General features: G+C 41.2%; 1 protein-coding gene across 6 annotated transcripts in view; it reads right to left on the reverse strand.

The window, feature by feature from the left end:
- ARHGAP29 (Rho GTPase activating protein 29) overlaps positions 1–22,552 on the reverse strand; it is a 74,414-nt gene that overhangs the window by 15,043 nt on the left and 36,819 nt on the right. For all 6 annotated transcript variants that reach the window (XM_061462099.1, XM_061462106.1, XM_061462075.1 and 3 more), the window contains 3 exons: positions 13,302–13,445; positions 3,913–4,009; positions 3,506–3,578 (listed from right to left, as the gene is read on the reverse strand). In XM_061462099.1, coding sequence (XP_061318083.1) covers positions 3,506–3,578; positions 3,913–4,009; positions 13,302–13,445 — 314 coding nt within the window. The remainder of the gene's footprint in view (positions 1–3,505; positions 3,579–3,912; positions 4,010–13,301; positions 13,446–22,552) is intronic.

The raw sequence follows: 22,552 nt of genomic DNA on the forward strand, positions 1-22,552 counted from the left end.
ACTGTTTAACAAAATGGGCTGATATTGAAGTGAGCTCCAGCTTTTCTTAGATCCCTACCTATCTTTTGAAAAAGCATTTTGCAGACCTCATGCCATGTACACTTAACAGACACCATTCTGCAAGCCTTTAGAATCCTGCCTTTCTTCCTCAAGGGAACGAAGTCGGAACTTTCTCCTCCTGTGCACTGTAGGCACAACAGCTGACTGGTAACACTTGCTAATGAAGCCCTGACAACCAGAACAACCTGACAGGATTTAATCCAATAATAAAAGGTATTTAGCACAAGATTTCATCCCTACCTTTGTGCTCACGTCGTGTTTTGCTACCCCTTTAACTGTGGAAGGTGAACTATTTGCAGGACTGTGCTGTAGAGCACACCACTGAACAGATTTAAAGGAACAAGTTTAACTAGTAACCACAACCCCTTTAAAAACAAAAACCCAAAGAAAACCAAAACCCTACATAATTTTAAATAAATTACTTTCAAAAACTCAGAAGCAGAGAGCACACAGAAGACACAGGCCAAGAAATAGCTGCAAAGTGGCCTTAAACTTTACAAGAACAGCTTGTTTCCATTTTAGACTTTGATGCCATTTTACTTTCAGACTTAAAGCACAGAATCAAGAAGGCAATAGTTCTTCTACGTTTATTTGAAATGTAAAAGGAAACCGAACATAAAGCACACAAAAATCCCTCGATCATTGTTTACTTCACAGCAAAAGCAGCTTTTCCATATACCAAACCATGAAAAGTATTAATCCCCAATTACATTGTACAGGATTAAACTAAAGAACAGCTCCATTCCTAAGAAAGTGGAACACTAGTACAATCGCTGTCTAATAAAAGAGAGGTTTGGTAAAATGGAAGCACCTTTTCATGAGGCCCTTTTCCATGTAAAGCTATCAACCAAATGGTTAAAAAGAAATCAAATCTGACTTTAGAGATGGGTCAATATTCAGTTGCACAAAAAGCCTGGACATTCCCAGATTTAGTTCTGATTTGGATACAAGATATTACTGTCTTCAAGTAGATTTTAAAGTAGCATAAAGTTCAGGGAGAACAAATAAGAGGGAAAAAACCCATGCTTTGTGTTAACTCAGGAGGCACTTAGAAATCATGTTTCTAAAAACTATTTTCCATTCTGTAAGACCCAAATCATTTCAGTCCCAAGCAGAATTCACCCCTTCCAGCAATTCAGGCACACTTCTAGACAGGGCCGTTAATCAATGCTCATTCATCCATCCACTTTCACCCCACTTCAAATACGTAACACTACGTTTTAAAAGCAAGCACGCGGATAACCACTTTGTACTACACCTTATGAGAACCTGACCCACACAGCTTGCCCCCTCAAGCATCCGATTACTGTGTAGATTTAACTTCTCAAACCAGTCTCTTGGGTCTTTTCTCCCCCATTACTCAAGAACTCTCTGGGTAATGTCTGAAAGAGGCAGACATCTGCATGCATTTTAAAACCTTCATCCTTCCCCTTTATTACGCTCTCAGATCTACAGAGCATCAAATAGCATTCAAATAGCTTGTTCAGTAATGAGAGGTCACACATGCCTGTCTCATCTCTTCCAATGTATTCTAAAGCTCTTCTGGTTTTAATTAAAAAATATCTTTGCTTCCACCTTGTCCTGGTTGTAGTACAAGGGCTAAAATGAGAACTATTACATTTGCTAAGAGGGGGTATACATATCATTTAACTTAAGCTTCCAAGCGGAATGTCTAAAGAATGTAGACTCCCCTGCAGTCAAGACAAGCAAGATCAGCCTCCCCCTACCCAGCTCAGAGCAATCCTATCCTCAACAGCTTAGGTAGGGAGGTCCCTAATATAACAAGCAATTAAAATCTCTCCCATTAATTAGCCTTCACAGTATTTACATGTTGAATTCTACCAAAATGCTATTCTCGAACCTTAAAAGATACAGCTAGCTGCTATGTTCAACTACTGAATGCACACATCTACAGGAACAGTTGATACAGCTAAATAGTTTGCATTTAACTCCTCCTGACACTCAAACTCCTAGTTGGCCTCCAAATTGCTCTCTGAACTGCAAATCAAGGTGAAATGCTTCATCTGTTACATCTGCATTTATCTGCTTTGCCGTAATGCACTTAAATCTAAGACAGATTCCTGAGAAATCAAACCATATTATTCTACCTGCTCTAACATTTGTGATTGTTCCCTTCCACATTAGGAAAAGCGAATGATGATACAAAAAGGTGCTTTTAAATACAAGCCGGTGACTTCTGGAGCATCTAGAACAGAATTCCTTCTTCATTTCACTGTATTCTAATCTCCCCTTGGTCTTCCCCCACCCCAGTGTTCAGAAGGGTGATGCTTTAGCCATGCATTCACTTTGCAATACAATACATGAGACCATCTCCCTCCACAGGAGCACTTTATTGCATTGCAAAGCCACTACAAGATTAAAATGTTGGCAAATTCAGCACCTTCCTCCTGCTGTTGACCCAATGAGCTGCAGTAGTACTTGTTCAAATAATCTCATTTCATTTACATGAGATGCAGGCTTCTATACTTTATTTCGTACTTTCTATCAGCAACCTAACCCTCTGATTCCAAGTCTGCTGGAACCAGTTTTCCAGGTAGCCTCCTTCCTCTCCATATTGTTCATGAAGATGAGTTTTCTAGCAGCTACCCAAGAATTTCTGTGATCATCTTTCTCATATGTGTTATCAACCATAGTGGAAAGTTAAAGACTATTCTCAGCTGCAGCTGCACAGCATTGCTATGATCAATCCTGTGTGAGGGAATGCTAAACTTTAAGTATGTTTTAAAAAGCCTTTTAAAACCCCCATAAACTCAGCTTGTCACATATACCAATTATCAACTGCACTTCCCTTGCATGGAAGTTTTCATTTGACTTGATTTACTTGAAAGTCTGCTTCTGGATACACAGAAATTCAGAACAGAATTGGTACAAAGCACTTTTTAATCTCTTTTTTAAAGCAGTTAAAGGCGAGTTTAAAAAGCTACTGTTTTTCTTTGATAACCTATAAATTGGCAGTGCTATTTCAGCTCTATTAGTTAATCGCTGAAGCACAAACTGGGCTCTGGAAGAAGAAAAGGTTGTTTTGTTATGAATATTAGTCTTCAAAAGCCAAAGAGAGGTCATTAAACCCTTAACTTCTAGGTCTAACAGGTCTACTCTAACTACTCCAGCATGCAAATCATTTAAGTATCTTACTTTTAAGTATTCAGTTCTTTCACTTAACTCATTTAAAACTAAAATACAACTACAGCAGGTTGTTATTTACACATTTGAGTGCTAGCCCTGGTGAGTCATCACTGGCATTTAAACCTGAGAATACATTCAAGTATTTGAAACATTGAATGCATCATGGGTTTAATCTTGTTTTAACACTCAGATGACTCCAAGTGTCCCAGCCCTAAACAGGGATAAACAGTTTTAGTGGAAATGAAAACCTCCTTTAAAAGCTATCAGTCCACACTCCAAGAGAACGTGTTTAGCTTACCCGACTTCTCCGAGATACAGGAAGTCCCAGTGACGAGCCATTGTCTACATCTCCCATAAGGAAGTCTGAAATACTGCCAGAAAAACAAAGACTTGTGTTATTTCATTACTTTACCTCACTGAGAACAAAAACTGTTCCTAACAGCCTTCAAAATGGCTGCAAACAATTTTTAGCCTTATATTCCCTGCAATCTCTAGACCATCACCATTTACCTTTTCAAGAATCAACCACCAAACCAAACCCAAATACCCCAAAAAAGCAGTAAAATTGTTCTCATGTGGTTCATTTAAGTTCGCTTTCTTTTGGACAACTATTAACTGATAAACTAGAGTTTGGATTGCTGTTTAGTCTTCATTTGATTCAGCTCTGCTAACCTCTTGAAAAACTCCTTCTGGATTCCAACTTACACGTTTCCAAAGGTGAATGCCAATGTTTCAATGGAAGAAAATATTTCACTGAAGAGCTCTCTCTTGTTCTCTTCGTTAACTTCTTTGAAGTTCACCGCTTAGGAGAAAAAAAAAATGACAACCCAAGAGTGAGAGGTGGGGTCAAGCAAGCAAGTTTACTAGGCCTAAAGACAGATCTTATACACATGAACACGCAACATTACACTGTCCTGAACAACTGACAAAACACAGTTTTACAGAAGATTAGTAAGAAAGTAAACATGAGAGGAAAGAAATTAACACAATCCAGATGCTTCCCACAATGAAATCAGATTCCTCTTCCACTTCCTATAGCTTCCTACTTAAGCAGCAGCTTTGTATGGGAATGTAAGGGGAAGAGAAAACCCACACTCATTTACCAGCCAAAGCCACACCACAGAGCAGTTCACAAATGCAGTCACGTATTTGAAAACCTGCTTCTTTTCTGGGTAGAAATTCCAACATTCAGAACACGAGCAGTAGTTCATGGAGGTGCACACACCCTCAACTGCATGTGATCCTGTTGCATCCAGGACATTTGATTTCTGACTTGAATACAGCCAAATAGAAAGCTATCTAGATGTACTGTCCATAGCAAAACCCTTTAACTATTAGCTCTGTAGTCTGGCAAAAGTCCCCGAGTTCTCCCCATTGAAAGCTTTCATGCCAAACTGGAATACTGAGAAGACAAGCAATTTGTCCAGAGTTTCTATTAACTGGATGAAGAGGAGAAGGGAGGAAGGAGAAGACAAGACAAAAAGCACAACCAGTTTTATGCATTTTCAACTTAACTCCTTGATCATTGCCAAGTGTGAATTATTTCTGTAGAGAAGTCACATAGGGAATTATTTATTATTTTGTCAAGGAGACCCCTTTAAGCTGAAGCTAAGCCCTCTGGATGCAAGTTCATAATCTGACGTTGCAAGAACAGACAGTTTCACATGAGCTGTTCACTCTGATTCATCGCTTTCTGCAGGACCTGTGGCAATGTCGATTTATTTACATTTAAAGTACAAATACAGAAAGAATGGACCATAATGACTTTTACAAATATCAAAAATTACATCATCTTCCAATGTTGCCCATTCTATGCTCATTTTCTTAGCAAATTAAAGTAACAGACTTTAATATTTAAAAGTATCCAAACTTCCTGCCAGGTGCCTAAACACTAATGGGTAACAAACAAAGAAAGTACAGTAATCTGCTCCCCCATTAGACTTCCTCTGTGAAAGGAAAAGTTTTTAACCAGTAAATTAACACAGCTGCATCCATTTTTATGCAGCATTCCTGATCAACACTTTAATAACAACTACTTCTATATAATGCTATTACAGAAATATGGGCACTCTCATGGGCTATTTGCACCATTACTTGCAGAGCTGGAACAATGTGTTGTAATAACCTACAGCCAAAACCAGCCATATACTATAAACAAAAATTAACAGTCTGTCACCACAGTTCACTCCTTAATTAAGGCTTTTTCTACCTCTTCCTTCTTCTACACTTTGTAATTACGTTAAAAAATGCCTCTGGCACCTTTGTGAAGTAAGGCTCAATAAAGCTCCACGGATTATATATAAAATCTGTGGAGTTTTATTATACACACACACTTCTTAAACGGCAGTGGATTTCTTTATTTTTGTTAATTCAGCTTAATGGAAAACCTCAGCTTTCCAGAGATAACCCTGCTTCTGAGCCCAAGCTTTGCATTCCAAATCATTAAGCAACAACAGTTACTATGAGATCTATAGATTACAAGCCACTAATGACTAGAAAAACAACTGGGGTGCCAACATGAAACACAAACTATTTCAAAATTAAAAGATCCCTGCAAAACCTGTCTATAGATTCAAAGCACTTACCACTGAAACACTCTTACATCCATCAGCTGGGGTGTCTTCAGAGAAAAGAGCACTTCTTTCACTTTGCTAATGAGACACGAATATAGACAGCCCTAAAGAAATGCTGTCTGTTTCGCTCTGCCTTCCTGTTCCAGGAAGAGTTGTATTAAGCTTTATACTTTAAATACTAGAGAAATCCTTCCTTTTCAGGATCCATCACAAATGGAATAATTCATCTGAAGTTTCTTCAAAATTGCCACTTTTGCCTACAAGGTTAGTGCAAGCTGTCAGTAAATAGTGGAATACAAGCAGCTTTCTTCCAGCTTACTACCACTGGAATGCTGATGTACTTAACATCAACTTTAAACCATGCACTCTCTTTCCCCAGGACATCCTGACTGCACACAATAGCCACTGACAACAATGAACTTTAGTAATCTTTCCATGTCTGGAAATGACAGCTATCTGTCTATAGTTCTACAGATTCCAAAGCAAGTATTCAACTTAACAACACTTTCAAGTAAGACTTCAGATGGCATATAATTAACTTTAAAAAAAGAAATCATATTATAGCAATATATTAAACTTTGGACTCCAGTATGTGAAATGCAAGCCTAGCTTGCATTAAAGTGGATCTCTGTTTCCAAAGCTAGCAAAACTGTCTTCAAACTGAGGCGACTTTGGCAACCTCATCAAAATGCTACGAGACACTGCAAAACTCTCTATACCATCCAAAAGCTTTCTGATTCAAGCACAGAACAGGCTGGGGAGCCAGCAACAGCCATGGAAGTTTTGAAAGCCAGAATACCAGAAACTGAAGCAGTGTCTAAGGACACTTAAGCAATGCTTCTGAAACCATGAAGAGGGTGTCACCTGTCAGGACCAAAGTGGAACCAGGGCCTTTGAAATGTGAAGCTTAGCTCACAGTGACCACAGCACGCAAGCTTCTCTGATGCTGTCTTGTTCCCTTCCAATCAAATCAACACAGCACAGCCCAGGACAGCCAGGGGACACAGCCACAGCAGATGGAGTCTGCAGGAGTTTGCTTGCCTTCTGCTTCCCCCTCCCCATGCGCACGTGCAAGACTGGCAGAGCAAAGCCTGGGTAAGTCTGAACTACACCAGCCTTCAGGATTTACTCTCTTCAGGTCAATTTTCTCAGACCTAGCAGACGTATATGGTAACACCGCCATCTACTTCCTTAGATAGGAATCCATATACTTTACTAGCTGACTTTTAACCAGTAAGCAACTGACTGACTTACTGGAACTGAATACCTTTGCAATCAGTTTTCTGTATTAAACTCCTAAAAATGCTACCGAGAACCTTTCTGAACTATTTCAAAACCAAAACCACCACCCAAGCAAAGAAAGAAGCCAACCATGACCAAAAAACCCACACCTTCTCCCAAAGCAAAGACTTGGAATACTTCTTGTTACTACCTCTCATCTTTAAAAGTGTGTATTAAAAACATGGTGGGAGGAATGTGAGTGAAGAGCAGTTGTATGCAGACTGGTAAGAGGCAGAAGAAGAGCATTTGCAGCTAGAGAGGATCAGCAGGCTGTACAGGCACTGCTTTTCTCCTTTTTTTACCACCAAGTCTGGCAGCCTCCCCAGCTTCAACTGAATGCCAGTAAGTTTGAGGAACTCTTTCCTACTCCCTCCACAACATATTTTTCTCTGAATTTACATCACGGATACACCAACAACATTGAAGTCACTTCACCTTGACAGAGGTATTTAGTTTTGAGGCAGAGCAATTAGAACAAAAAAAACATACCCAAAATGGTAATATCTGCAAGTGCAATTTTCAACTTTACCAGGAAACTGCATCAATTCTAGTGATCCAGTTAAGTCAAAAGGTGCAATTTAGAGCAAAAGAACAGTACAAACTTGAATCCAGCATGGTATCAGAACCATGTACTCTGGAGCTACCAACGATCTGAAGACACTAAGTGGGAAAATAACAACCACGAGTATGATGGTGGGCCAGGCTGGGAGGTGTCTTCCAGAAATAGGATTCTAAACAGGTTGCAAGCAAGATGCTTCGGTCAGTCTCAATTCTTCCAGATCAAGCAAGGTGACATTTAAAAGGCACTCATCACAAAGTACCCGAGTAAGCACGTATAAGTAGTAGAGTCCAAGCAAAGATGCCCGATGAACCATGTTCAAGATTCAGAGACATCAAAGGGGGTTTTTGCCTACACTTTCCTGAAACTTCAGTATAAAATAGTAAAACTATGATACTATCTGTTCTGCCAAGCATCATTCTCTGTGGCAAGATTAAGATAACATGCTATAGCTAGTTTTTCCTTCAATCTGTTAGAAAGGAATAGCATTAGACATCCAAAGCAGAACAAGCAACACACTGAGATCATTGCCACTGAAGGACCAGAGGAATGGCTGGGAGGCTTGAAGGAGGGGCACAGGCACCCTGATTTTTACTAGCATTCAAAAATATTCCCACTTGCAGTAATTTAAAGGGGTAGTCTGTCTGCACTGGCCATTCCCTTGAAATCACAGTGCAACTTCTCATTTAAAAGCCAGAGTTGCTGGTTCCAAAGTTACTGGAACTGATTTCACGAAGAGCAAAAGCAGTCATTTGTTCAAATGGCTATTTGCCTCTATGGGAAGTACCAAATACAAACTAGATTTGAAACCCTGGCATTATGCAAAGATTCAAAAAGGTCTTTCTAGAACCTAAGCCAGTTACACTTCTATTTCTGAAGGGGGAGAAGGAAAGGAAGAAATCATGTGTAAATCCCAGCTTGTTTCTATTTCATCCTCTCCTAAATAAACATCAGAAATTTTCCATGCCAGGTTAATCTTCTTCCTAGTCATAAATGTGACTACAGATACAGACTGCTTCCACGTCTTTTTATAGTTCTGCCCTCCAATGACAAGAAACAGATGAGTCACATGAACTTCTTTCATAATGTCACATTAACATGCCTGGGAACACAGAGGAAAAAGGATACTGGTTCTATCCTACCAGCTCCTCATATTCTTGTAGCTTCCTGTTTATTTAACAGTTACATTAGTCCTAGTGAAATAACCACAGCTGAAAACCTGTGAATGCATGTGCTTCTGACAGGCCAGTGTAAGCAAATGCAGGGTCTGATATGCTTACAAGCCACTACAACCTGCTGTATTTTCACCTCAGCTTCCTCAGTTCCAGCAGCTATACACTTCATTTTGAATACAAACACAGCACAGTATGATCCTCACACCAAAACCAGCTGTGAAAACCAAGCAGGCGCTCAAGACAAACTGCTTTCACATTTGCCACAGGCTATGCTTTTTAATACAGCAAAGGTTTTGCTGTTCCTAAGAGAAGTAGGGCTTGGGTACCTGTCAGAGAGAGCTGAAATGCTGAAACTCCCTGTTCCCATCTCCAGACACATGAGGAATACAATACATGGTTGAACACTGATAGGCCTTACTACAGCCTTCATTTGAAAGTACTTTTTGTATGAAAGGCTACAGAACTGAGGCATGACTGACTGAGACTGCCTTCTTCAGCGTGATCCAGAGCTCCCCTTCCTTGCTATTAACCTGGGAACTCCACAAGGCCAGGTCACGTGGCACTGGATCACTCGCTCTGTGGTTAAGTCGTGTTTGCTTTAGCCAAAAAGCAGCCAGTTTATGGCAGCCTCTCCGTTCTAGGTCCAGAATGCATGCTGCTCACCAGAGAGATGAGCAACTCGGGAAGAAATGAGAGAGAACACTATGAACAGCAATTGCATGCCATAATCTTTTATTCCATCAGGAAACACTTCTTATCTCTTTAGTCAAGCTGGAAGAACACATTTGTATCAGATGGGCACTGTATCATCACCGCACTTTGGATCCCATAGCAGGAATCCTAAAGCGAGACTTTCAGTACTGTCAAACCATTGCCAATGAGAAAGCTCTTCACAATGTAACAAGGAGGGGGAAAAAGTCAAAACTCGAGCTCTGTTCCAGAAGCAGGACAAAGACTGTTACCATAACAAAATCAACTCCTTTCATGCCTTTTCTCGTTGAGAGGTTTCTCATTGTACAAGATCATATTTAAGATAGTTCAAGTGGGCCATAGCCAAACAGAGACTTTTCAAATGTCCCTAAAGTAGTCTTATAACTTGACCTGCTTCAACACATCTGACACAAAACTGGAAACCATGACTGTACGGCTTTTGTTTCAAGAGGCATTCTCACAACAACAAAGAGCAGAGCTACTCTCAGCATTCTGTAATTATGCAATGTGCACAGTGCTTTCCTTACAGGAGTTTTTCTTTCCATAAAGAGAAGAATGCAATCCCTCCATAACTATACAAACTCAATATAGTAACAGTGAATGAACTCAACAACGCAAATGCTAGTAATTAGTTGATTTCAAGTGCAAACATTTATACAAACTGAAATCTGAAAGAGCTAAAAAGTATGTGTGAATATCTGTATTGCCCAAAAAAGGTTTAGTACTAAAGTTATTTCTTCCATTCACTATCAAGAGAAATGAAAGAATGCTAAAATAACTGTTCAAAGAACACCTACTCATTAAACCAGGAAGAAACAGATACAGCCAAGCATCCCAGCTGCTCCAGCCAATGAGCCAGCTTCAGTTGGAGCTCGGCTCAGATGCCTCTATACAAATGCCTGTAGCATAGGGAACAAACAAGAGGAATTAGAGATGTGCGCACGTCTACGGGGTATGATATAATAGGCATCACAGAAACATGGTGGGATGGCTCCTATGACTGGAGTGCTGGAATGGAAGGTTACAGGCTCTTTAGAAAAAACAGGCCCGGCAGGCAGGAAGGGGGAGTTGCCCTTTATGTTAGGGACAGGCTGGAGAGTATGGAACTCTGTCTGGGGACAGGTGAGCAGTCCACAGAGTTTGTGGGTCAGGGTTAAAGGGAATATAGCTATGGGAGACATTACTGTGGGGATCTGTTACAGGCCGCCTGATCAAGGAGAACCTGCGGATGAAGCACTCCATAGACAGATAGGAAAAGCCTCACACTCGCAGGCCCTTGTTCGCATGGGTGACTTCAACCACCCTGACATCTGTTGGAAGGACGGTACAGCCCGGCACAAGCAATCCAGGAGGTTCCTCGATTGTGTGGAAGACAACTTCCTTCTGCAAGTAACAGAGGAGCCGACAAGGAGAGGTGCCATGCTTGACCTCGTGCTCACCAACAGGGAAGGGCTTGTTGGAAATGTGACACTCCAGGGCAGCCTTGCATGCAGAGATCATGAAATGCTCGAATTTGAGATCCTCAGGACAGTGAGAAGAGCATGCAGCAAGCTCACTGCCCTGGACTTCAAAAGAGCAGACTTTGGTCTCTTCAGGAACCTGCTTAGGAAGGTTCCATGGGATATAGCCCTAGAGGGCAGAGGGGCCCAAGACTGTTGGTTGATATTCAAGGATCACCTGCTACAAGCTCAGGAGTGTTGCATCCCAACCAGAAGGAAGTGCAGCAGGAGGGCCAGGAGACCTCCTTGGATGGATAAGGAGCTCCTGAGGAAAATTCAATTGAAAAAAGAGGCTTATAATAAGTGGAAGCAAGGACAGGCGGCATGGGAAGAGTACAGGGATGTTGTCTGGGAAGTTAGGGACCAGGTTAGGAAAGCTAAGGCCCAGTCAGAATTAAACTTAGCTAGAGGTATTAAAGATAACAGGAAGGGATTCTACAAGTACATAGCAAATAAAAAACAGACTAGGGAGAATGTAGGCCCCCTCAGGAAGCTCTTAGGAGAACTGGCTACACAGGATTTGGAGAAGGCTGAGGTTCTGAATGACTTCTTTGCCTCGGCCTTCACTGGCAAAGGCTCTGACCAAACCACCCAAGTCTTGGAAGGCAGATGCAGGGACTGTGAGAATGAAGACCTTGGGCCCACTGTAGGAGAGGAACTGGTTCAAGACCATCTTAAAAATCTGAATGTGCACAAGTCCGTGGGTCCTGATGAGATCCATCTGTGGGTCCTGAAGAAGCTGGGAAATGAAGTTGCGAAGCCGCTGGCCATCATATTTGAGAAATCATGGCAGTCAGGTGAAGTTCCCGATGACTGGAAAAAGGGAAATATAACCCCCATTTTCAAGAAGGGAAAATGGATGACCCGGGGAATTACAGACCAGTCAGTCTCACCTCTGTGCCTGGCAAAATCTTGGAGCAGATTCTCCTGAAAGGCATTCTGAGGCACATGAAAAACAACAAGGTGCTTGGTGACAGCCAGCATGGCTTCACTAAGGGGAAATCCTGCCTGACCAATTTGGTGGCCTTCTATGGTGGGGCTACAGAACTGATGGACAGGGGTAGAGCAGTTGATGTCATCTACCTGGACTTGTGCAAAGCATTCAACACTGTCCCACACGACATCCTTGTCTCTAAATTGGAGGGACATCAATTTGATGGATGGACCACTCAGTGGATAAAGAACTGCCTGGATGGCCGCACACAAAGAGTTGTGGTCAATGGCTCTATGTCCGGCTGGAGAGCAGTAACAAGTGGTGTCCCTCAGGGATCGGTGTTGGGACCGGTCTTGTTCAACATCTTCATCGCTGACATGGACAGCGGGATTGAGTGCGCCCTCAGCAAGTTTCCTGATGACACCAAGCTGTGTGGTTCGGTTGATACCCTGGAGGGAAGGAATGCCATCCAGAGGGACCTCGACACGCTTGTGAGGTGGGCTGATGAAAACCTCATGAAGTTTAAGCATGCCAAGTGCAAGGTCCTACACCTGGGTCGAAGCAATCCCAGGCACAGCTACAGGTTGGGCAGGGAAGAGATTCAAAGCAGCCCTGTGGAGAAGGACTTGGGGGTGTTGGTCGATGAGAAAGTGAACATGGGCCAGCTTCAGTGTGTGCTTGCAGCCCAGAAAGCCAACTGTATCCTGGGCTGCATCAAAAGGAGCGTGACCAGCAGGTCGAAGGAGGTGATCCTGCCCCTCTACTCTGCTCTTGTGAGACCTCACGTGGAGTATTGTGTGCAGTTCTGGTGTCCTCAACATAAAAAGGACATGGAACTGTTGGAACAAGTCCAGAGAAGGGCCACGAGGATGATCAGGGGACTGGAGCACCTCCCGTATGAAGACAGGCTGAGGAAGTTGTGGCTGTTCAGCCTGGAGAAGAGAAGGGTGCCTGGAGACCTCATAGCAGCCTTCCAGTATCTGAAAGGGGCCTATAGGGATGCTGGAGAGGGACTCTTCGTTAGAGACTGTAGTGACAGGACAAGGGGTAACGGGTTCAAACTTAAACAGGGGAAGTTTAGATTGGATATAAGGAGGAAATTCTTTCCTGTTAGGGTGGTGAGGCACTGGAATGGGTTGCCCAGGGAGGTTGTGAATGCTCCATCCCTGGCAGTGTTCAAGACCAGGCTGGACGAGGCCTTGGGTGATATGATTTAGCATAAGGTGTCCCTGCCCACGGCAGGGGGTTGGAACTAGATGATTTTAAGGTCCTTTCCAAACCTAACTATTCTATTCTATGATTCTATGATTCCAAGTCACTAATTACAATTTCCCAGAACTATGAAAAGTTGTAACTCCTTACCTTTTACTTTTGCAATAACTGTTCCTGCAGCACTAAGGATCTCGACCGAGTTTAGATTCTGGTATTTACTTATCACTGCTTTTAAAACACGTAGCAACTCCCCCAGGCGTTCATGTACTACCTGGTGCAGGCCATCTTGGTTCTCTGAAAAGAGGAAAGGAGAAACTATATTAAAATGGTGAATGAGCACCCAATCACAGCACAACAACCAGTTTGATGTTAACATATCTGGACTGAGGTCTAGGCCATATGGATGCTGGGTCTGCTTAGAACAAAGAAACTGTTAAAAAAAATAAGTGTTATACAGGCATTTGCCAACAGTTTACTTGCAATATTGTATGTGTTTTATAGACAGACTCATTTCCTCCAAAACTCAAGTAAGTATACTTAAAACAAAGACTCTACAGCAATATCCTAAGATTTCTGAATTAAACCATCTCCTTTATCTCATGTAATTTCATCAACCATTGATTTTGATCACTACATATATTCAAAGCAGAGTATCAACAAAAACACATTGGGACTGCTCAGCTGGTATTTCCATACCTGATCCAAATTCATCATAATTTCTTTCTAGTCATAAAATTACACAAAGATTTTTGGCAAATGTTGGCTAACTTTGAACTCAAACGTCAGTCAAATCTTGTGCATCTTTAATATACACGTCCAAATCTACAAGGTCTGTCTTTAAGCATGTCAGTCCTCATAAGGAAACCCCCTCAAATAAGTGCTGTTTTTCATAGCATATGCCTCTTGCTGTGTGTCCCCAAACCCATCCCACCTTGTTTTTCAGCAACACAGTTCCAGTTGCATACATGGCCCAGGTTAAACCACAAGCTTTTACATTCTGTTACAGAAGAGGTGCTGGTGCACGGAATGAAAGGTTCCCATGCACTAGAGTGCTGCGTTGCAAGTTCTGGTCAAAAGCTTTCAAATTCAGGAAAGTCTAGCTTATGAAAAAGAAAAAGAGGATCTAATACAAGCTGACTCACTTCCCCAGCGAGCAAAAGGAATGGCAATTCTGTGTAGTCTGTGGCCATGATAACAAACAGGTCAATACAGATAATTACAGTACAGTGCAAATTGATCCAGGGTTACTAAGAAAACAGTTTCAAATCTGAGCCATTCTGTTCTGACTACAAGACATGATATTTAGGCTAGAGGCCCAACAAATACAGCATGATGCATCAGCACAGTATATCACTACTGGCAGGTGGGTAGGTTGCAGGGACTACATACAAATCACATGCAATTGTTACCGAGTGCAAAAGCAAGCCTTCGAAGAACCACTATGCTTTATCTCCCTATACACCAAACATCAAGAGGGTTTTTTCAACTCAGACTAGCTTATACATGGTCAAAGGAAAAACCCAGACACAGGAAGTGGACTAAGGCAAAAACTTTATCTACCATTCACCGGCAACTTGCATGTTTTTTCCTGCTGGAGGGGAGTAGGAAGCTCTGTCCACAACAGGATACACAGAAGTCTAGGAAAACCCATCTTACACAGCAGTAAATTAAGAAAACTGTGATTTATTAAAGAGGCATAGCTGTGGCTTTCTCTTCATCTACATGTACACATGATGTTTTTTAACTGAGGACTCAAGTAACAAGTTATTTTCAGGTAATAGGCTATTAGATAGTTAAAAGAATTCCAAGTAGTTCATTACTAAGACTGTAGTGTGTAGAATTAAATCCTCAGGAGATGGTCTGTGGTGGTTGTGTCTCATTTCTTCATACAAATCCCCAGAGGCACACAAAATTGTCTGCAACACTTCGCTGAGGCTCCTGCCTTACACTGGCAGGACTGGGGCAGATACGCTTTTATGAGGGTGTTTGAAAGCTGTATGCCACAAACCTGCATCGGATGTTTCTGTCTAACAAGAGTACATGCAGTCCTCACATGAAGAGCATGAATACCATGGTCAACTGACCAGAGATGGCCTGCACAAGCACACCATTTGACCAGAACTGCATTTCTTGCCTAGCCAAGACAAAGGCGTCCCTGTCTTCTGATGCACACCCCTGGCCAGAGACAAAAAAAGAGTTCCTAATCACGTGAGCAGGAATACACATGCATATAACCAGGTCCTTCCGGCAATGTGGCTGGTAGACTTTTGGACCCCTAAGAAGTAAGGGAGGGGAGGCAAGGCAGGAAAGCAGATAAATCAATCTAGAAATTGCTCCCAGCTTGGGAGCCTTCAGGAAGGAGTGCACTACAGGCATGCAACAAACTGCATGAATTATTGTGGGGAGTTCAGTCAGACCTACAGCTACAGGCTTGTCGCTACAGGACAAAACAGCCTCTTGGGCTTTTACAGGTTAGGGTAAAGACAATCAAAACCATAGAGAAGACTAATTAAAGCATATCTGATCCCAAAATGCAGTTTGTTCGTATTAAATTTTGATAATATTTTACCAGACCAACAGAGGTGGAGGAAAAAAGGCAAAGTGGGAGAGGGAAGAGAGCAAGAAGAAAAAACACAACTTGAGGGAAACAAGCCTCTTCAAGTCTGAAACAGAAACAGTAAGCTTCAAAGGGAAATGCAAGTTGAAAACAACTGCTGAGTGGAATTAAATGTTTATCATACCATCCAAGAGAACACTACCACTAAAGTAATGCATTCGAGCATAAGATTAGTTATTTGTACTCTTGAAAGTGAAAAGGTCTGGCTACACCCAGCTGTGATTTCTTTGTATTCCATCACTGCTTTATTTGTTTATAGAATATCTAAAACATTGTTTTCTGTGCCTCCACAAGACAAAAGGTCTGTGACAAGTAGTGCTTGGGAGAGGGGTGGGGGCAGAAGCCATCAGGAACCACAGTTAATACTGCCTTCGCAACTGATACTCACCAGACACACACCTAAACAGAGATTTCCTGCCCAGGACACATTTATAAACCACAGGTAATAACACAATCTAAATATGCCAGCTTAACAAAACACAGTTTTAACACTAAGGAGTCCAAAAATGGCTTAAGAAACCCAACCAACACTAGAGCAAATACTGTTTGCAGTGAAAAGAATGCATGAGGAAATGTGTCTCCAGCAAGTTCCTGTTGAATCTGATTTAAGCAGTCATGAAAATTCATTTACTTTCAGTTTTTCTTCTGTCCCTTGTCTGGCTATACACATTCATTTATCTACATGAAGTCCAGCACGAAATTCCTCCACCAATGGATGCTTCTTGGGTCTCAGACTTAATAACATGAATTATGATACTATAGAAGACTAGGTAGTAACTTGGGACCAGAGGACCCTGCTGATCCTGCAGAGAGGACCTGTGCACACGGGTTGAGTTTTTTCCTTAGGTGACTACAGGAATCTCCTATGAGGATCACTCGGCCCTCTACTCCCCAGAAGGAAAAAAAAAAACAGAACTCTTGAAACTGTAGGAAAATCAAAAAGGCTTGGAGGGAACTTAGTAGCCTAACTGTCATTTGCATAGGCTGAAAACAAGCTTTTCCAAAATGTAAAGGCAACCACATGAGTAGAAGAAATGGAGAAAGAGGAATAGAGTGAAAATCGTGTATTCAACACTGACAAACCTAATGCAGAAGGAAGACGGGAGAGTGCAGCCAAGCAGCCTGTCAGCGTAAGCCAAGCCATCTCAGTAGCACATTAGCATCACACTCCTCAATGGTTTTGGTCACCACATTTCCTAACCACTCATACATCTTTAAAGTAAAACCACCATAAGCTACCTGTTTTCTCATTTTAGGTGTTTCTCAACAGGAAGCTTTTGTTTTAGTAAACCAGCAAGCAATAATGGCCTTACAGCTATGGATTCTGTTCACACAGAACTAAATCAAATTTACCCATCAAGCTTGTGAGCACCAGTCACCCTCCTTGCCAAGTCAGGGCTGGTCACAATGCATGCAGTCAGGAAAGGCACTAGCTGTGTCAGTTGGCTGGTATTCTTTTGTCTGACCTGATTTAGTGTTGGCCCAAACTTTTCTGAAGCTGTTTATGTCAACAAATGTTTGCCAGGACAAGTTTTAATGCAGACTAATGTGCAGGTTTTCCCCTCCATGGCCATCACCTATCCTACATTCCCTATCCTACACTGCTGTTCAGATCCCTACAGAAGATGCATGCACCATTCTGCTTATCACTTTTCCACCTACAATATTAATGCTTAACAGCAGGAGACTCTCCCTCCAGTACTCAGTTTTCACCAGTCATAAGAGAAACAATTACACAACTTGTCTCGCTGTGGTTAAAAGCTTGTCTCAAGTGTAACTAACTGAAGTTGCTCACATTGATAAAAAGGAAAGACAGGGCATCAATTTAGATAAGCCAACCAAAAAGTAACACGTCTGTGAAAAGCTCTTGAGGCCTTGAGACTTTCAAAGCAAATATTCTAATTCACACCCTTTAATATAGTCTTGCTTTACTTTACCCAAGGCGCTTTCCTACAGGTAAAAGGACGCGATGATTTACTTAATGCATTTGATAGCTTTCAACAATGTTACACACAGTGACAGATATCACCAATGCAGAACGACCTGCCATGCATACTCTACAGCCACAAGCTTATACACGTAGACCAGTCTTTTGACTATGGGGTTGTGGGGGATTATATATAAACTTACTTATTGTGAAAGTCTTGCTATAAAGTAGGTAACCTGTATTTCTGCATAAATAATTTCTCCATCTACCCTCATGGACACTATTAAATACTTTCTTTGATAAGTGTCTACCATGAACTAACTCACACTATGGATGTTCCCACTAGTTTAAGAGAATGAATGAATGCAACTGATGAGAACATTTAAATGCCAGTTGTATACAAAGCCACTAGGCCATGTACAGTGGCAGAAACAAACCATCACCCTTACTAGGTCTAGTCCCCATGTTGAGAACTGCCTTTGTAAACTGCTGCTGATCAGCTGAAGAGTGTGCACTGCAGCTTCCCTTCCACTGAAACACAGGAGCCTCGGTTCTCATTGGAAGTACCACTTTACCTCTTCTGCATAAATCCCAATCTCCTCTAGGAGAAAGGGAGAAGCCAAACAGAACAGTCTTGCAGCATGGTGGCAAGAACAAGCACACAAACTGGGAAGCAATTTCCTCAATATCTGAATACCTGGATCTGGAGCTTATTAAAGTCTCACCTTAGAGAATATAAACAGTCAGCTCCTCATGGCTTTTGATCTTGGAAGGATTCAGAAGTAAGTTTGAGTAACCAACACCTCACTCTACAAGACCAACATCTTGGCTAAAAGACTGTCAACTCTTATTTACCAATAACCTCATTGTTGGCATTAGGGTAAATTACATGCTGTTTCCATTATGTTACGCAGAATGATTACACGGCATCAGCAGTTATCCCACCTAGGGTGGGGGGATGGGGGGTGGAAGTCAGCATTGGGATGGAGCTGATTCCAAATAAAATAACTTTAACCTAAAACTACATTACTATCACCTTCATCAATGTTCATATTACATACTAGAAACCTGTCAGCACCCAGGTCTGAACCTGACCCAGACGATGAGACTTCCCAGTGAGCATCACAGAGTAGGAAAAACGATCATACAACTAACTGTGTGGAAATCACCTCGTTCCTACATCTGCAGTTTGAGAAACAGCCCCAGATTAACCATCATTTTCTTTTTGCTCTCCTCTCCCTGTCAGACCCATTCTAACATGACGAACAGCCTGCTGTATTTGTCTGATTTGGCAGAGGTCACTATCACACTCAAAACATAACGAGAGCTGATCAAACACAGAGAAAACATGTTTTACACTTCGCTTTGACCAAAGGCTTGGTGGATATTTTAGATGTTAGCGGCCACAGATCAGGAGTGATGAGAAAACAGCAGTCTTAGGCTATCATATTTCTTCCTTTATTTAGATGTATAAACATAAGGTATGAAACATTTTAATTCACTGAAAACCAAAATCTTAAAGAATTTCTGGAAGAATTTATCATTGTAAAATCCCTAAGAAGGCTGGAAGCTGCTAAAAGGCACTGGTGAAACCACTGTATTTCCAAGCTGCGTTATGATGCAAAATTAGAAGCTACCTACTCATCTCTACGTCAGGAAACAACTTACTTGAAGCTTTCAAAACAGCAGGATGGCCAGTCCTACCTTTTTTGTTATCAGTATCATGGCAACTCTGGTTGTCATGGCATCATTAAAAGACACTACACCAAATTCATACAGATTTCAACATGTGCTCCAGAATCCACCACAAGCAATGATTTAATCATATGCAGCAAAACTAAGAATTTATGGAAAAAATAAAGTTAAACAACTATTTCCATGAAGAAAATCTAAGGACATGGGAAGTTTTAGTATGAATGAGGAAAAGAAAAGCATAAAAACAGTAAGCCAAGCCCATAACATTTGACATAAAAGCATTAATGTTTGGGAGGGGCTTGTTTGAGAAGAGTAATACAGAGATCCAATTCAGTGAGAATGCATGGAAAGTTCCTGCAAACAGATTACTGAATACAGTATACTGAGAGTAACAATATATTACATGCATGTAGTGTTTTTATAATACCACAAAAGAATTCATGTTTGGCAAGTCAGTTGCCCATTTACTGCCACTAAACTTGATCCCACAATTAGGTTGCATAAATTCAGGTTACAATTAAAAAGCAGGTGGTATTTACAGGTTTGTGGTATTTTTCAGGGCAGAAATCTCTCTTGGCTTTTGAAACAAACAGGGTCGAAGTGCAGGCTTGCAATTCCTGCAGATAAGGTGCTCTAGAATAGGACCCCAAACTCTCCCCCATTAGTCCAGCCTTCCAGGGAAGATTTCCAGCATGATGAGTTTCTGTTGGGTACCACAAACAACCCAAACAGCCCTTTCAGATTTCTCGTTTGCTGTCAGGGACTGGCCAAAATACATCAGTGTATCCATTCAGATTCAAGCATTAACCAGGATGACTGGCTTCTGATGTGACCTGAAGCTGTGGTGGGTTTTGTTTGTTTGTTTTAAAACTGGGCTAACATTCCTATCCCATTCAATTCTGGTCCAATTCTGTATTGCTGAGAAGTAAAAGCTTTCGTTAGAAGTCTTTCTTGCCTGTGTAAACAGGGCAAACCAAGAGCAGATTCACTGTCGGAAATTAAAGTTATAAAAATCAAGCTCTCTCTCAAAAAATCTTTTCAAGAAGTCAAATGAATAGACAGTGTCGTGCAAAATACATCAGAATAATCCAAATCTTCTCATTCTACCAGCACTGAAAGCAGTTAAGTATTTCCACGATGTTGGTTTGCCAACTGACATCAGCAGAACAGTTGTTACTCCACACTCAGTTCACATTTAAATTCATAGATGAGCTCCCCATTTGTGGATGTGGGGAAGCCTTCTGGAAAAAAAACACCACAATGCAGCTTTTCATTCATCTATTTCAATATGCTGGACATTACATTCCTTCAACTTTTGTATTCTACTAGCCTTGAGATTCCAGTCAACTAACCTAGATGTGTTCAGCCATGCAGTTTAATCTTTAGAATACATGAATCTTTTATTAACCCCAAATTTAAACTCCAGAAAAAACTAATGAACAATGCTGAACTTGCCTTATTTACCTGTTTCTGACATATGAGTGAACACACGATGTGGCCATTTTAGCTACTGTTCATATCATTTCCCTGAGTTTGCCTGGAGTTTAAGAATAAAACTAGGTGATGACAATGCTTCAGCACCTTCAGAGCACATTTTAAGTTAGAATTCTAAGCTATCAAGTGGATGCAAGACTGATGAATACATTCACAATAAACCTGATCAGTCACCTTTCAACAGAAAACCATATCCACCAGAGTTAGCAACTATCCTTTCCAAGTATTCTACTTATTCAAGGGCATTTTAAGTCCCTGGACTTAACAGTTGCCAATGGAAGATGCTGTTAAAATAAAAGGAGAAAACTTTGATGCTTTAAGCAACTCTGCTCTTTGCATATTGGTTCAAGTCCTGAAAACATGTGAAGTAATAGTGAACTTTCACACCAGGAATTTCTGAAGAAAGAACAAGTTGAAAAAGGCAAGACCAGCCCCAGCAAGCTGATCTTACCCTATCAAACAGGCACACAGAAGAGGTGGGAGGAAAGTTTTGTTTTAGCAATTCAAAACAAAATCAATTTAACCTTTGCTAACCCACATCAAGAGATAGTATTAAAAAACAAACCTTAACCTTTAACTCATTTTACTTTCAGCCTGAAGTACTATTTGTTCTACATGGCTGCTCCTTCCACTTTTAGCCTAAGTCACTGACTGAGTGAAGAAGCTATTTTATTGCTGCCAGCCCACCTAGCTTTCAAAGGACCACACAAAGCTAGGATTATGAGATTATATGGTGTTAAACAAGAGGTGCATTACTTTGTGCACTTCTTGTAAAGGATCCTTTAAGCACAATTACAGCCTGCTAGAGGATGTAACAGTATTCAATTTGTTTTGTTGATTAAAAGCTATGTAAAATCAGCTTAGATTTTAAGTGGGATTCAAATCACTAAAGCAGCAGCCAGTACCATAGGTTGTCTAGAAACCTGATGAACATAAAGGATTAATTATCTGAAGTTCCAGCACTGAAGTCCTGCTGAAACAAACACCCAAGAGAGTAAAGACTGACTACATAACTTGCACAGGTGACACAGAGGGATGAGCTCTGTGGGAGTTCAAGAAGAAATCCCTTCCCACTTCCCAAATTCAGGCACAGTCAACCCCCTCTGCAACCTAACTTTCTGGTATCAGATAGTTCACATCTATGTATCTTTGACAATTTTATGTGAAAAGAAAACACTACAACACTGTTATTATAGCAGTAACTCATGTCCAACTCGTACTCTGCATGCCCCAGAAGACATGTTACGCACTGCACACTTCACTACGTTGTTTTTAATTGAGTAGTATTTCTTCACAAATAACTTACAATAGAGAGGTGAAAAAGACAACTCCAGAATCCGTTTGCTTTATGGTTCTGGAGTTAAGACCTCTGTTTTCCCCACTACCACTGAAGTTCTCACTCCACATAGTCAATGCTAAACTAAAATCCCAAAACCAACTACCAAAGGATGTGCAGGCCAGTAAAAGCTACAGAATGTGACACTTGTAGCAGAAACAAGCAGAACTTGGTCAACTCTATATCTGAATATCAGCCACATGCACTTCATTTTTCATCCATGCCCCTTCAGATTTAAGCAACAATGGGACTTCCCCAAATACCTGAAGCACTTTTGTCATGACATAGAAAACAGTCCTGAAGAGGTTAAGTTTGATAAACCAACCTTTGTC

This window comes from Pezoporus flaviventris, unplaced genomic scaffold, assembly GCF_033815535.1.
Source record: "Pezoporus flaviventris isolate CSIRO_AGI_PZ_B2104156 unplaced genomic scaffold, CSIRO_AGI_Pfla_v1 ptg000001l, whole genome shotgun sequence".
In the NCBI taxonomy this organism is placed as follows: domain Eukaryota; kingdom Metazoa; phylum Chordata; class Aves; order Psittaciformes; family Psittacidae; genus Pezoporus; species Pezoporus flaviventris.